General features: G+C 35.6%; 1 protein-coding gene across 1 annotated transcript in view; it reads right to left on the reverse strand.

The window, feature by feature from the left end:
- The window catches only part of LOC105534930 (chromosome unknown open reading frame, human C1orf87), a 93,592-nt gene that overhangs the window by 56,355 nt on the left and 22,791 nt on the right, over nt 1-14,446 (reverse strand). Inside the window, exon 2 of the mRNA XM_011973871.1 lies at nt 7,751-7,985. Within this exon, the coding sequence (XP_011829261.1) occupies nt 7,751-7,985 (235 nt within the window). The remainder of the gene's footprint in view (nt 1-7,750; nt 7,986-14,446) is intronic.

The following is a 14,446-nucleotide window of genomic DNA, read 5'->3' on the forward strand; positions in this document are numbered from 1 at the left end:
CTTTCAAACTGTGGGATCCTCTTTAAGTTAGATCCTGAGTCTTTTTTGACCAGTCTTAGGAAGTCTTTGGTATCGTCATTGCTTTTGGTGTAAGTGGATATTTCAGGCTCAAAACTGGAATCAGCTCTTGGAATTTTACTGAACATAATGCAGATGCAAGGCTACTCATTGCTTTGGGACAAGTCATTGTTTCTAAATTTTTCCAATGGACAGAACTGGGAAATACATTTTTAAAAAGAGTTCATACTAATTTTTCATTTCAAATGTAGGATCACAGGAGTTTTACGTAATTTTATTAATACTCTATCTATATTTTATTTCTTCTATACCCCAAATCACAAGTCCAAAAAAAAAAAACCCCACCAAGATAATAACTCACTTGCTTTATCACATAAAATATAGACACAGAGAATAACAGTATCAACATAATGGTCATTAAAAACATTTAAATATATTTTTTCAAGAAATATTTTCCTTACAGTAAATATTCCACTAGGTATATGCAATGAAGTCATTGTGTTTTAAAATCATTTACAATTGTTTCATGGTTTCATGGCCTTGCTTCCTGGTTTCATGGCCTGCTTCCTGGTTTCATGGCCTTATGTAGTCTCCTTCATCCCCTCAACATTTAATTAAGATTGGTCTATGTGACCAGTAGAATACTGTGGAAGTGATGGTACATCACTTCTGAGATTAGGTTATAGAAGATATTGCAGCTTCCAATTGGATTGTGTAGAATCAATCTCTCTCCATCACTCATTTTGTGGAAAGCCAGCCATATCATGCACACCCCTAGAGAGAAGCCCACATGAGAAAAGATGAGACCTGTGGACACAACCAGGAGGCCTCTATCAATAGCCACATGAGTGAGCTTAGAAGTAGATCCTCTAGTTCTGATCAAGCTTTCAGATGACTGCATCCCTGGGTGAAATCTGGGGTGAAATTTTACAAGACTTTGAACCAAAATTTCCCATCTAAGCCACTCCTAGATTTCTTTCCCTGAGAAACAGTAGCAGGTAATATGTGTTTATTGATTCTAGTGACTAAGTTTTAGGGCAATTTGTTATTCACCAAAAGATAACAAAACAAGATTTATTTTATTTTGTTTTTGATTTTTACAAATTGATTTTCTTAACATATAATTTTACTTTATAATTCTGTAGTGTAAAAAATTTATGTGGTTGCAAAGCAAAACAAGACATTCAGAGAAGTATGCTTTCTGTTTTTTTATCCCTTCATCATGTTCCATCTATCCCCAAGAGATAACCACTTTTTAAAAATGTTCTTAATTAATTCCTTCATTTTAAAAAACATAAAGGATATGTACATGATAGATATATAGATAGATAGATACTTGGTAGAATAATCTATATATTTTTTCTACCTCACTTTTATTCAATTAATAATGTATCTTGTTACATTATTCCACATAGTAATATATAATAATATTCATATATATACAAATTCTATATTTCTTTTTACAATTTCATAGTGCTCCATGTATGGATGTACCTTAGTTTATTCAAACAGTCCATTATCTATGGAAATTTAGGTTGTTTATAATTTTTTGGTATAACAGGTAATGTTGCAATGTATATCTTCCGTATAAATCTTTTAATATTGCATTTTTCAAGTACATCTTTGGGATAGATTTCTCAAAGTGAGATTTTCTTATGAAAAATGTAGATGTAGTTCTGCTAATTATTATCAATTTTTCTTCCAAAACAGTTTTTCCATTTAAAATTTTTTCTATCATTGTAGCAGTGTATCTGTTTCCCCACAGCCTTCCAACAAAGCATATTATCAATATTATGGATTTTGCCAAATTATGTTATCAATTTCCTGGATTTTGCTAATGAGAAATTATATCTCAGGTAGAATTAATTTGCATTCTACTTATTAAAAGCAAGTCCACATCTTTTTGTATATTTAAGGAACACTTACATTTGGTTTACTGTGAACTGCCTGTTCATATATTTTGCCCATTTTTCTAATAGTTTACTGCCCTTTTTCTTCTCTATTTTAAGTAGAATATTCTACAGATGAGAGATATATTTGTTAATAATGCAAGTTGTAGATTTTCCTCCTACTTTGTCAGGTGTTTATGTGCTTTGCTTACAGGGGTTCTGGCCATATGGTGAAAATAATCACTCCTTCAGTGAAAAGGATCACTATATTTCTCATTGTATCTGCAACTTGAGTCCTACTTAAGAAAGTTTCCCCTTATCCCATATGATAGAGGAAATCACTCAAGTTTACTTGTACTATTTGTATATTTTTATTTCTTTACACTTAAACCTTTGATGTATTTGGAATATATCCTGATATACATCCTATATATGTACAGTATATGATGAATAGACCCAACTCAAAACTTCTCTAAAGCTGTCCAATAATGTGTCACTGATTAAAATGTCCATCTGTTTCTTATTAATTTTCAACGTCACCTTTATCATATACAAAATAACAATATGCCAGTGGGTTTATTTCTGAATTTTTCTTTTCAATTTCATTGGTCTTTCATGTATTCATGTGCCAAAACCACATGATTTTAAATATAGAGACTTTTTGTTTTAACATCTGGTAATGATATCTTACCCACTCCTCATAGTGCTGCTCTCCTTTTCAGGGTTTTCCTGACTATTCATGCTTATTTGTTATTCCAAATTAACTTGCTGATCAATTTGGCTAGTTGTAAAACAAAACAAAATAAAAACCTAATAGTATTTTGTTTTGTTGAAATCCCAACAAATTTATAAATTACCCTAGGGAGGATTGACTTTTGATGATGTTAACATTTTATGTACAAGAAAACAGCATACCTTTCCATTTGTTAAAATTACTCTTATGTCTTTCAGGAGTGCTTTATATTTTGTTCTCATACAGGTTTGGACATTTCTTGTTAAGTTTATGCTGTGACATTTAATTAATTTATTTAGTTAATTTACTTCTACATTTATTTACTATTGTAAATGGTGCCTTTTCTTCCATTTTATCTTCTAACTCATTTTTGTTCACACATATGAAGATCATTGATTTGTGTTATTGATGTTATAACTCTAGTTTGCCAAATTATCTTGATTGTTTTAGTAGTTTTTTCATTAAGTGTCTTGAGATTTTAGAGGTACAATCTTATACCCCGAAAATAGTTTTACCTCTTCCTTTCTAAATAATATGCCTATACTTTCTTTCTCTTAGTTAATTGCATTGGCAAATACCTCCAGCATAATATTAAAAGCCAGTGGAGACAGTGAGCACTATTAACTTCTTCCAAACTGAAATGAGAAAGTCTCTAGTGTTTTCCCATTAAATTAGATGTTGGCTTTGAGCCAATATACAGAGAAAGACATTTGCAAACAAAAATGAACAAGCAACAATTCTTACTCTCAGTGGTCTTATAGACTTGTGGAAGGAGACAGATAAGGAAACAGTTTATTTTAATAGTATGGCAACATCTACTGTAAAAGTATGCACAGATTCACTTGGAAATACATTAGGAAAGGCATTTACCTCAGTCTTGGAAATCAGACCATAATGCTTCTTGATAGAGCTGCTATCTAAGTTGAGACACTTATATGATTAGAAGTTAATGAAATAAAGATGGAGGGAAGAGAATTTTGCCCATAAAGAATAGCTTGGGCAAAGGATTTGAGGTGAAAGGGAACAGAATTCTATTTATGGAATAGAATTTCAGTTAATGAGATGTGGGGATGAAAGTGAAATAGAGAATAGACAGAGTTGAGCTAGAATGCTGAGTCAAGGAGTTTAAATTTTATACCAGGGAAATTGGGATTTAACAAGGGAATTTAAGTGTTTTAAACAGAGGGTATATCTGATCAAGTGGTTCCTCCTAAAAGAGATAACATATATATCCCTGCCTCATTCATGTTGTGCTTGGCCATGTGGTTTGCTTTGGCTAATGGGATGTTAGTGGATATGACACAAGCAAAAAGCAAAGACTTAAAATGTACTTGTGTAATTGAGTTTGTTGTCTTAAAATGTTTCCATCACTATGAGAAGGACATGCTTTGAGGAGCTCACTGGATTCAGAACAAGAAAGCATAGAGCAGACCTGAATCAAATCCAGTTTAGAGCCAAGCCCAGCCCAACCCAACTGAGATAAATAAAAGCTGCCTAAGCTCATATCTGTAGATGTGAGCATAAATGATTATTGTTATAAACCACTCAGTTGTGGTGTGATTTGTTATGCAGCAGTATTTATCACAATAGCTGACCAATACAATGAGAGACCTTTAAAACAGAAAAGTCAATTTGAAGATAATTAAAATCTCCCTGGTGAGACAAAATGGTGGTCTGATTATGGTGATGACAAAGGAAATAAAAGAAAGAGAAGGTTTTGAGAGACATGAAGGAGGTAGAATTTAAAAGACTCTGTGATTGATTGGTTGGATATCAGGGTTAAGGAGAGAGAGGAGGAAAGTATGTTCAGGTTTCTTGCTGGTGCAATTGAGAGAGGAGTGAGACCATTCTGTGAGACACAGACCACCAGAAGTACAAGATCAAAGGCTCTGCTTTGAACTTGCTGAATCTGAGCTGCAAATGCACAGCCAAGCAGAAATGTCCTTGACATCTGTCTATTCATCTATAAAATAAAGATAACATCATGTGCATTTACCTACCTTGCAGGGCTATTGTGGAGAATGAACAAGGGAAAACACACAAAAGAGCTTTGAAAAGAAACCTTCCCAATCAACTGTGATAATTATTAAAATTAAAGCACTAACACTTTCATTTTCATGCTGCCAGATGCAAAAAGTACACTGCAATTTTATTTTTGAAACTGTGCTACTGAGTTTGTTGCCAGTCACACATTCTTTTTTATTATTCTGAGAGAAGGCAGAGCCGATAATTCTGAGAAATGATATAAACAATATGTATTTTTTCAAAAATGTACCCGTATAAAGCAGAATTTAGAGGCAAAAAGATCCTAGGACTAGGGGTCAGAAGAGCCAAGCTCTTTTCTTGTGAGACCTTGGAGCATTTAAGCTCTCTGGTCTTCTCATTCTTCCTTTGTGAAAGGGAGGTTTGCACTTGTTTATTTCTAAGATATCTCACTGTTCTTATATATACAAAATGAGGGATTCTCTTAACATCTTCAGTTTTACTTACTTCCTACCAATGAGACTCTTCGAACTTACTCTGTGATTTGGAAAAGAGTTTCACACTTGCTCGTCCTCACGCATGTTAGCTCAGTCTTTATCAGCAACTTCTCTTTTGGAGCAAATTCAGCTGGTCCAGATTGCCTGTTACGTCCCAGGCAGGAAAGCTTATTTTCATCTATGTGTGAGTGATAAGGATCTAGAAGGAGTTCTGATTGGTGTGCTTTTGTAACTGCGGCAGGATTCCATTTACCACTTAGTCAAGCTGGTAATGAGGGTCTCTGTACCAGGCAACTGTGGCTGCCATCTGGCAGGCCAGCACCACACGCCCGCCCGGCAGACAGAACCAATTAGTCGGTCCCCACACCTCCCACAAGGCCTTCCTTGTTTGGTGGCTGGGTGTTAGCCCCCGCTGAGCCTCCCACCAGAAACCCTGTTGAGTTCTGGGATGGGAGGGGCAAATTTTCTCCCTGTACTACAGAGCTAGCAAACAATCCAGATCATGGAGGTTAAGAACAGCTTACCTAATGAACATACTACCTATGGTAATGGCAAATGCAGAGTCCATGGCAGGAATGAGCAGCTTGATGTATTAGGAGGAGTGTCAAGAAACAGATGTCTATATATGAGAGAAAAACTAAAATGGCTTAAGTGCCCATAAGGCGTTTGTTAAGTGAACTGTGTTGTGTTTCTATAAAGGAATGTATACAGTTTGGTGACTAAGGACCTAGAGCCTGGGCTTGAATTGTGGGTCTGCCGCTTCTCAGTTCTATGACTTTAGCAAGGCACTTGACCTCTCTGTGTCTCAGCTCCCTTAACCATGAACTAAAGATAATAAGAGTTCCTACCTCACTGGGTGCTTGGGAATAATAAATTAGTTAATATCTGTAAAGAGCTCAGAATGCTGCCTGGCACATAGTAAATGCTATCCATCTAGTGTTAGTTCTGAGTACAACTCTCACAGAACCATTATAGATGATGCATAGGATGATTTTTTTCATGCCAAGGGGAGAATTTTTGATATGAAGTGAATCAAGCAGGATAATAAAGAGTATATATAATGACTCCCGTTCTATATCTCTATGCATGAAGGAAAAAAGAGGAAGAAAGGAAAAGAAAACCACTAGTTTGCTTTAGTTGATATTTTTCTTCTTATTTATATTCTCCTTCTGTTTTTCAAAAATTGCTACATGATTATGCTATGATTTATAATTAAAAGATCAATAAAAATTTAAGTAAAGAAAAAAAGAAAACCTAGATAAACATCTTATCTGCACACTTATGAGTCACTTTATCCTTTCTGAGTGTTGGTTTTATCATCTATGCCATGGTGATAGAAATAACAATGGCATCTACCTCACAGGGTTAATTTCAAAGAGTAAATAATAAAATTCACCTGGAAGCATCAGTCAATAATAAAGTCTTTTATAACCATAATATTATTACCAAGGCCATTCTTTGGGAGCAAAAACAACAAATATATTAATGCCAGATTCTAAATTAGGTTAAAAAATTCAGAGGTCTTTGATAATTCAAATGGATTATATCACTTCTGCAGATTCACTATCTTTTGCTGTAACCAAGGCCTAAATTCAAGGACTCAGCCAAACTGGAGACTAAGAGGCTTGAGTGACGGCTCAATCTGTGTCACTCATGTTTTTGGAAGGTCACTTTCATTTCTGGTCTTCAGTGTTCAACTAGACCTTGCAGAGTATAGCCTGAGGTCCATAGATAGGCTGTTAACCACTCCAAAATTTGATCCTTTGCATGGTTCTTATGAGCAGAAGATCCCAAATCCATAGGCATTCATTTTCTCATATGACTAAAGACTAGCTGGTAGCTCAGTGATTTAGAAAGGGCTATTAAAATTACAAACTAAAAATAGTTATGTTAGAGTGTACTGCAAACTCTAATTCAGTATTTTACTAAAATATCTGGCTGTCACTTAATGCTTGGCAGCATTGCAAAACTCCTACTCTATGTATCTGTTTAATTGCAATTTCAGCAATTTTGGAAATGGTACTTTGTTATCAATGAATCATTAGTTTTGTCTTGATTTAGATCCAGTTTTCAATTGCTGCTTTACTTGCTTTTTAATTACAAATTACTAATCATATAGATTCATCACCATCAAGTTAGTTTGTTATGAATTGTTTGGTTGATTGTTAACAGAGTGCAGTGATATATATTTCTATCAACAGAGTTTGGGGCCTATAATTTTTTTTGTAATTAGACATGGTTGCATTGGAATTTTAAAATAAATTATCTCTTTTTGTAATGTAAAAGCAGACAGACTCTTACCCTCCAACATGCCCCAACTTTGCATGTATAGTAACAATACTGAGTATCACTGAGCTAACCACAGGCTGAATAGGTTGACCAACTCCATTGATTGTCATGACCAACTTCATTGGTGATCATGACCAACTCTGTTGGTGGTCAGCAAAGATACAATATACAAAATGACCTTGAAATTCATTTTCAGATTGAAAAAAATTGATTCCTATTTCTATCTCGTGCAAAATATATTAATGAACATTTGCACAGTGTGTTTTTGTATGAACCTATGTTTTTATCTGTATTTTCTTAATAAATTATCAAGATAAACTTGGGTATTTTTTGTTACTCACTTTGCCATCCAGGAATCTGCTACTGTGTGCCCCTATTAGTAGTTTCTGGTTGTCTTCTGATTTCTGGTTGTTCTCTGGGTGCTTGTTCTCTTTCACATCATCTGGATTATAATTGGTTTGCTGATCAGTGAAGTTAATGGGAGCTGGGGGGTCTCTGCTCATCTGCCTTGCATTATGAGTCATTGGTTTCTGGCGCGTTGTTTGGGTTTCTGTTTTCAAATTCTCATTCTCCTTGCTGTGAAGAAAGAATTTTATACTTTGTTACTCACAGGCAGACTCCTCATACGCAAGGCTGGCATAAGAACAGAAGGTGTGTTTGGTGTTGTAAACGGTGGTAACTCAGCACAGTGGAATGTGGAAGCATAAACATTGGTTATTTGTCTATGCATAACTGACCATAGAGAGAACATGTTATTAATATTACCTTTGCAGGCTTTATCTGTTTCCTTACCCTCTTCCTCATACTCATAATCTATCCATCTGCTCCCAAACCCTTACTGTAAGCAATGACCAGTATGAAAAATGAACCCTAAAGGTTATCACATTTCTTACTTGTAAATGTAACAGGTATTTTCAGCCTTAGAAAAGAAAGTCAAAACAGTTTGTCAGCTCCAGTTCTGCTCTATGCCTCTCCCCTTGAGACTTCCTTTTCTCCTGGGAGCCTTTCTTTTAAGTTTAATATTAAACAGAGAAAAGAAAGAAAAAAAAATCTGTAGGATGATTCAAGGAGATTCAAATAACAACCAAAATTAAAGGTTCAACCTTGTTTAATAACTAAAAAGTCCTCACGCCTGTAATCCCAGCATTTTGGGAGGCCAAGGGAGGTGGATCATGAGGTCAGGAGTTCGAGACCAACCTGGCCAATATGGTGAAACCCTGTCTCTACTAAAAATACAAAAATTAGCTGGGCGTGGTGGTGCGCACCTGTAGTCCCAGCTACTTGGCAGGCTGAGGCAGAAGAATCAGTTGAACCCAGGAGGCAGAGGTTGCAGTGAGCCGAGATCACGCCACTGCACTCCAGCCTGGGTGACACGTCTCTAAAAAAATAAAAAATAAAAAAATAACTAAAAGTCTTACGAATCAAAACAGTAACAAGGTGCCATTTTAAACATAGAAGACAGATATAATTCTTACAGTGGGTGACCTGAAAAAATATATTAAGAGTCAAGAAACTGAACAGTTTTAAAGCATGTGTATTAAGACATTGTAGAACAATTTTAAAGCGTGTGTATTAAGGAGAAAAATGCAAAAAAAAAAGAGAAAACTCTAAATATTGAGTAATAGGTGGATGCATCTACTATTTCATTCTTTGCTCATGATAGAGTATATGAAGTCATTAAAATAATTATGAATAATTTAATGATACAAGTAAATGTCCACTTATAAAAGTAAGTGAATATATGATTGTCTCAACTGTATAAAATGCATGTAAATAATGCGTGTGCCTAATCAATCTAGAAAACAATGTGCCAAAAGTTAACAGTATCTCTGGGTGGTAGAACTCAGGGTATTATGTTACACTCTATTACACTATATCATGTCATATTATACTTTATAGTATTATTGTTCTAAATTTTCTACATAAGAAAATACTATTTTATAATCAGAAAAAATAAGTTTCAAAGTAGCTATGCCTTGTATCTACATGGCATTCTATAAATTCTAGCTGTTATTTATAGATACAGTGGAAAAGATCCATTTACAAGCATATCATGTTATGTAAATACAATATTCATTGATTTAAATAATACTTGTTGAACTCCAATACTTGTTGATTTGAATAAGACCAAACCATGGGCAATAATTTGAATGTATGTGTATTTTTATAGTCATCCTCTTAGTGGTGGTAGCACAAGAAGAAAAGAAGGCCTAGGAAAGAACTCTGATGGATACCTACATTTAAAGAGGAAAGATGAGCCTTAAAAAGAGCTTTAAAAAATTCCCAGTAAAGTAGAAGAGAAATCAGGAGACTAGAAGGAAGACTTGGTAGAAAAGCAAGAGGATGTTTCTGGAGACAGGACAACAGTATTAAATGCTGCTGAGAAAGGAAATTTCTGAAAAGGGTCCATTGGGTTAGCCATAAGGGTGTAGTCAGGAATCTTGGTATGGGGAGTTTCAATGAGGTAATGTAGGTGGATGCTAGACTGAAGTGGATTGAAGAAAGAGGGGGGACAAGCAATGTAGACAGGAAGTATAAAGACCTCTCTGAAGAAGTTTGGCTGCAAGAAGGGAGAAAGATGGGGTGATGATTGATGTGGAATACAGGGTTTCAGATAAGACTGTTATTATCATGTTCAAAGATGTTAGGGAGTTTAACCTATTGAAACACCAATGGTGAATAGCCAGTTGAACTGCAGAAAGGAGAGGGCATCACTGATGATGTAAGATGAACCGTGACAAAGGGAAATGGAAGTCATTGAGAGAACAGAGGCAGAAGGGAAGCCTCAGGGTAAGATTGTAGAAAAATAGGTAAGGATATAGGCAAATTAGTACATTTGATGACAACAGGTTGATCAAATTGCTGACAGCTTGAATTTTCTCTCTGATAACAAGGTATGGTTACCTTGGGTCTCATGGGGGAAGTGATGGGGTGGAAAGTCTGAATTAAGGGCAGATGGTTTGGGGCAGCTGCTATGAAGAGTAGAAGAGGGATAATCAGAAAAATAAGACAGGTTGGCTGGGCCAACTGAGTGGCCAGTTAAGGTTAAAGACCATTGATTTTTGTGAAATCAATTTGAGAGGATGAGTGGCATTTCACCCAGTAGTCCTCGCGGACATGCAGAGAAGGCAGACAGTGAGGCTTACACAGAACTGGGGCTTTGCCAGACAAATACATTCAAATGATAATAGTGCAAGACAGGAGTATGAGAAGGAGAGTGTATATTTGACAAATGTTTTTTGTAATGAGAGAAGACATATATGTTCCCTGCCTTCAAGAAGTTTAAATTTCATTTGGTTGTCCAAAAATAACACAAACAATAAAGCTAACAACTGGTAAAACTAGATTCTAGAACTCAGAATAGTGATTACCTTTGAGGGGAGATGTATAGCCCAGAAGAAAGCATAATGGGGTTTCTGTGATTCTGGTACTATTTTGTTTCTTGATCTGGGTGTTTGTTGCATGAGTATATCATGTTTGTGAAAATTCAGTGAGTGGCAGACTGATGATGTATACTTTTATGTAAATATAGGTAAGTTGTATTTCTATAAAGTATCAAATTGGTATAAAATTTACATAAGTAATATGAAACATATCCACTTAGCATATAAATGAATGTCAAATGAACATTATGAAGATTCAGTACTATTTGAAGTTCATAAGAAACAAAGAACTATAGTTTGCAATGGTTACAAAAATAATATTATTGCTGAACATTTAATGTGACAGCCACACTATACTTATTTATATACATTAGATTATATATTTCTTAAATCAACCCTATAGTCAGGTGTTCCTATTATTCTTATTTTAGGATGAAGAAATTAAGGCCAGGAAAGTTGATATGATTGGCCTAATTCTATTTACATGGCTTTTCAGTAGTGGAGCCAGGATATAAACCTGTCTACTTCATTGCACAGACTCAGATCCTATTGGCAATAGAGTCAGAGGAAGGTCCATGGAAGTTTGTGATTATGTGAGGAGCTGAAAGTACAGGAGCAGCTAACCAAAGTAGGAAACACAGGATTTGAAGGCAAAAATGGTCATTGGGCAGGGAGTTAACTCTTTTGGATAAAGACAGGGACAATGGATTATCTTTGCTTTAATCATCTTCGAGATCCTTTTGTGGGCAGTGTCAGGACAGAATTGCTTGAGAAATGTAAAATGTATCTGCCTGTCTTTTAAAACAGTTCCTGTAGATGTAAAACCAAAAATAACCTGTTAAATCTGTTTCAAGTAAAAGCTGTATTTTTTTTAAAAAAAAAAAAACCTAGCACTTTGAAAATTATCAAGAAAATGACTCTCTAGCTGAGAAACGGCATGTGTCTGTGGTTAACACAAACAATTTGTCAACACGCATTGGTTGTTATGTTGTTCACAAACTCACAGTTCTTTCTCCTAGGCTTGTGTACTATCTACCTATATTACTGAAAATAGACATTTGCCATTTCAAAAGAAGGAAAAAAACCAAAAAACAAAAAACACCATCAATACTATCTTGGAAGCAAGACGCAGCTAGCTTCCGCATATGTACTTCTGACCTCAGCTGCTGCTCTGGGGGTGCCGTGAAGAGTTTAGTGTCATCCAGGAATGAGAGCAATTAGAGAGGATTACTGTGTTGCTGGATGATAAATAAATGAGGAGAAAACTGTCCAATCGTTCCCTCTCTCACCGGGCTCTTTTTTGCAAACCAGCCCATTAGAGTCACCCTCCATTAGAGCACAGAGTCTCAGGGTTAGAAAGAAACATTGCAAAGGCGTCTAGTAGCATCCTCTGCCCAAAGCAAGGTAGGGATCCCCCGCTGGCCCCACCTCCCATGTAACTCCAGCTCACCAGATCTCACATTTGATTTGGATTACACCCCTGCTGAGAACATAAAATCTCAAATGAAGGACCCAGGGGGCTCAGCAAAAGGTCACCAGATGCCATCTTAAAGGTCTGCCAGCCTTGGCAGCGACTCAGTGCCACCAATTTCCAACTGTGCGCCATCTAACAGGCCCTAAACCCTCTGGAGTAGACAGCCTAGAGTGTGCCAACACAGTGAATGGGGATCTAATTTCAGCAAATGAAAGTGTGTTCTTATTTGTAAGTAATAAGAGATAATCAAGACAACCAGACTTTTCTCTTTTTAAAAAGACAATAAAAAATAAAATCGGAAATGGGAGGGGAGTACAGCTGAAAAAGCTCACCAGACTCCACAGGGAAGCTGAAATGCGAAGCCTGTGCTAATGTAGCTAATGTTATTGTGTCGAAGTATGAAGGTTTTTTGTTTATTTCCTTTTTTTATGTCATGGAGCCATACCATGTACTATTATCATAGAAATTTAGTCTTCGAAAAGATCATAAAAATACTTTCATTCAACTCCTGAACTCGTACTTGAATCATTTCTTTATCAATGTAATTATTTTAGCTAATATGTTCTATCTGAATGCTTATGTGTCAGTCACCACACATAAATTCTTTCATGTGGTGTGACTTTGGGAATATCTGATTTTCAGGTTCTCAGCTACAAGATGAGAAAAAATAATCCTTATCAAGATAAAATGTGTAAAATATTGAGCACCAAGCCTAGTGTGCCTTCCCCAGCCCTTGACAAATAGTAATTCTATGTTAATCATAAATTAACGTGCTAGCTCCTTTACACACACACTCCTCATCACTCAGGTACAAAGGGATGCTTCTTTCTCTGGACTCCCAAAACTTCCTTTTTTGAGAGACAAAACTGAAGTTCAAAAGTCAAGGTTTTGTAGTAGATAGGAACTGAAGAAAATCTATTTAAATAGATAAAACAGATATAATTAATGCAATCTATCTGACCACCTTGTTATTTACCAATCACAGTAAATACAAATTTGAGAAATCACTCTGCCTTTAAAAAACAAATATTAAGTAGTATTAAAAATCTGTTCTGATAAAGCAGGATTCTTCTCAATCACATTCCTTAATTTTACAGAAAAAGAACAAACAACCCAAACATTGTTGCATCATGATGTCCTCAGGTGGATTACACCCCAGAGCTTTATAGAGAGTGCAGCTTTGCCAGTCTGGAGCCAATGTTTATTGGCTAAAATGTAAATCTTGGAACCAATCTTTAATGACTTGAAATTTAATGTCTTTTGCACTTGCATTCTCTCCTGTATTGCTTTTGCAAGTCTAAGCAAAATGACTGTGCAACTGCCTGGCCTCTTCACCAATGATCTCTGTGCTGTAGGGCACAGTTTCTGAGCCAGGTCTTCTATCCATACTCTGAGAGGATGTAGCATAAACAGTTCTCTCTGCATCATGTCTGGATTCATCCACATGGTCTATGGGAATGAGGAGCAATCATTATTGCTATGTTATTTCGTTTAATCAGGTTGAACTAAATCAGGAATATATAAAAAGATGATGGATTTTTAAAAATACTCTATCAATATAAATTTGTTATCTCAAAATCTTAGCTAGCAAAACTAAAGGTGGCCAAATATTTTATCTCTATACAAAAAGCTTCCATATACACACACGAGAAGTTTTATTTTGTTTTTAAAACAAAGATTGATTGTGATCAACCTTTCTAATCTCTTAAACATTTTTTTCAATTGACAAAATAACGCAGATATCTTTTTTTTTTTCCTCCAAACAGATTTATTGAATATAGCAAAATTCTATATACAAAGTGACCTGGACCTGCTGCTTCAAAACATGATCCTTTCTTACTAATATCTTGATAGTCGGTCCATAGAGCATTAGAAAGCCATTGACTCTTAAATAAAAAGAAAAGTGCCCAATGCACATTAAATGAATGGCCTAACTACTGGAACTTTAGTAGTTCTAAAGGTAATTAACATAGGTAGGATCGAGTTCCTGTAACAGGATGCTGAAGAACAGATATGAGGTGTCAAGAGGCCATTTTGTGCACTGCCACTGTGATGCCATCATGTTTCTGGATCATAATGTTCCCATTATCTGATTCTAGACACACCACAGGAATATCAGTGGGGTCAGAGGTTAGCTTAGCTGCTTGCTGGGCTAGAACAGATATCACTCCAGCATGCTC

The sequence above is a fragment of the Mandrillus leucophaeus genome, unplaced genomic scaffold, assembly GCF_000951045.1.
Source record: "Mandrillus leucophaeus isolate KB7577 unplaced genomic scaffold, Mleu.le_1.0 Scaffold14, whole genome shotgun sequence".
Classification (NCBI taxonomy): Eukaryota; Metazoa; Chordata; class Mammalia; order Primates; family Cercopithecidae; genus Mandrillus; species Mandrillus leucophaeus.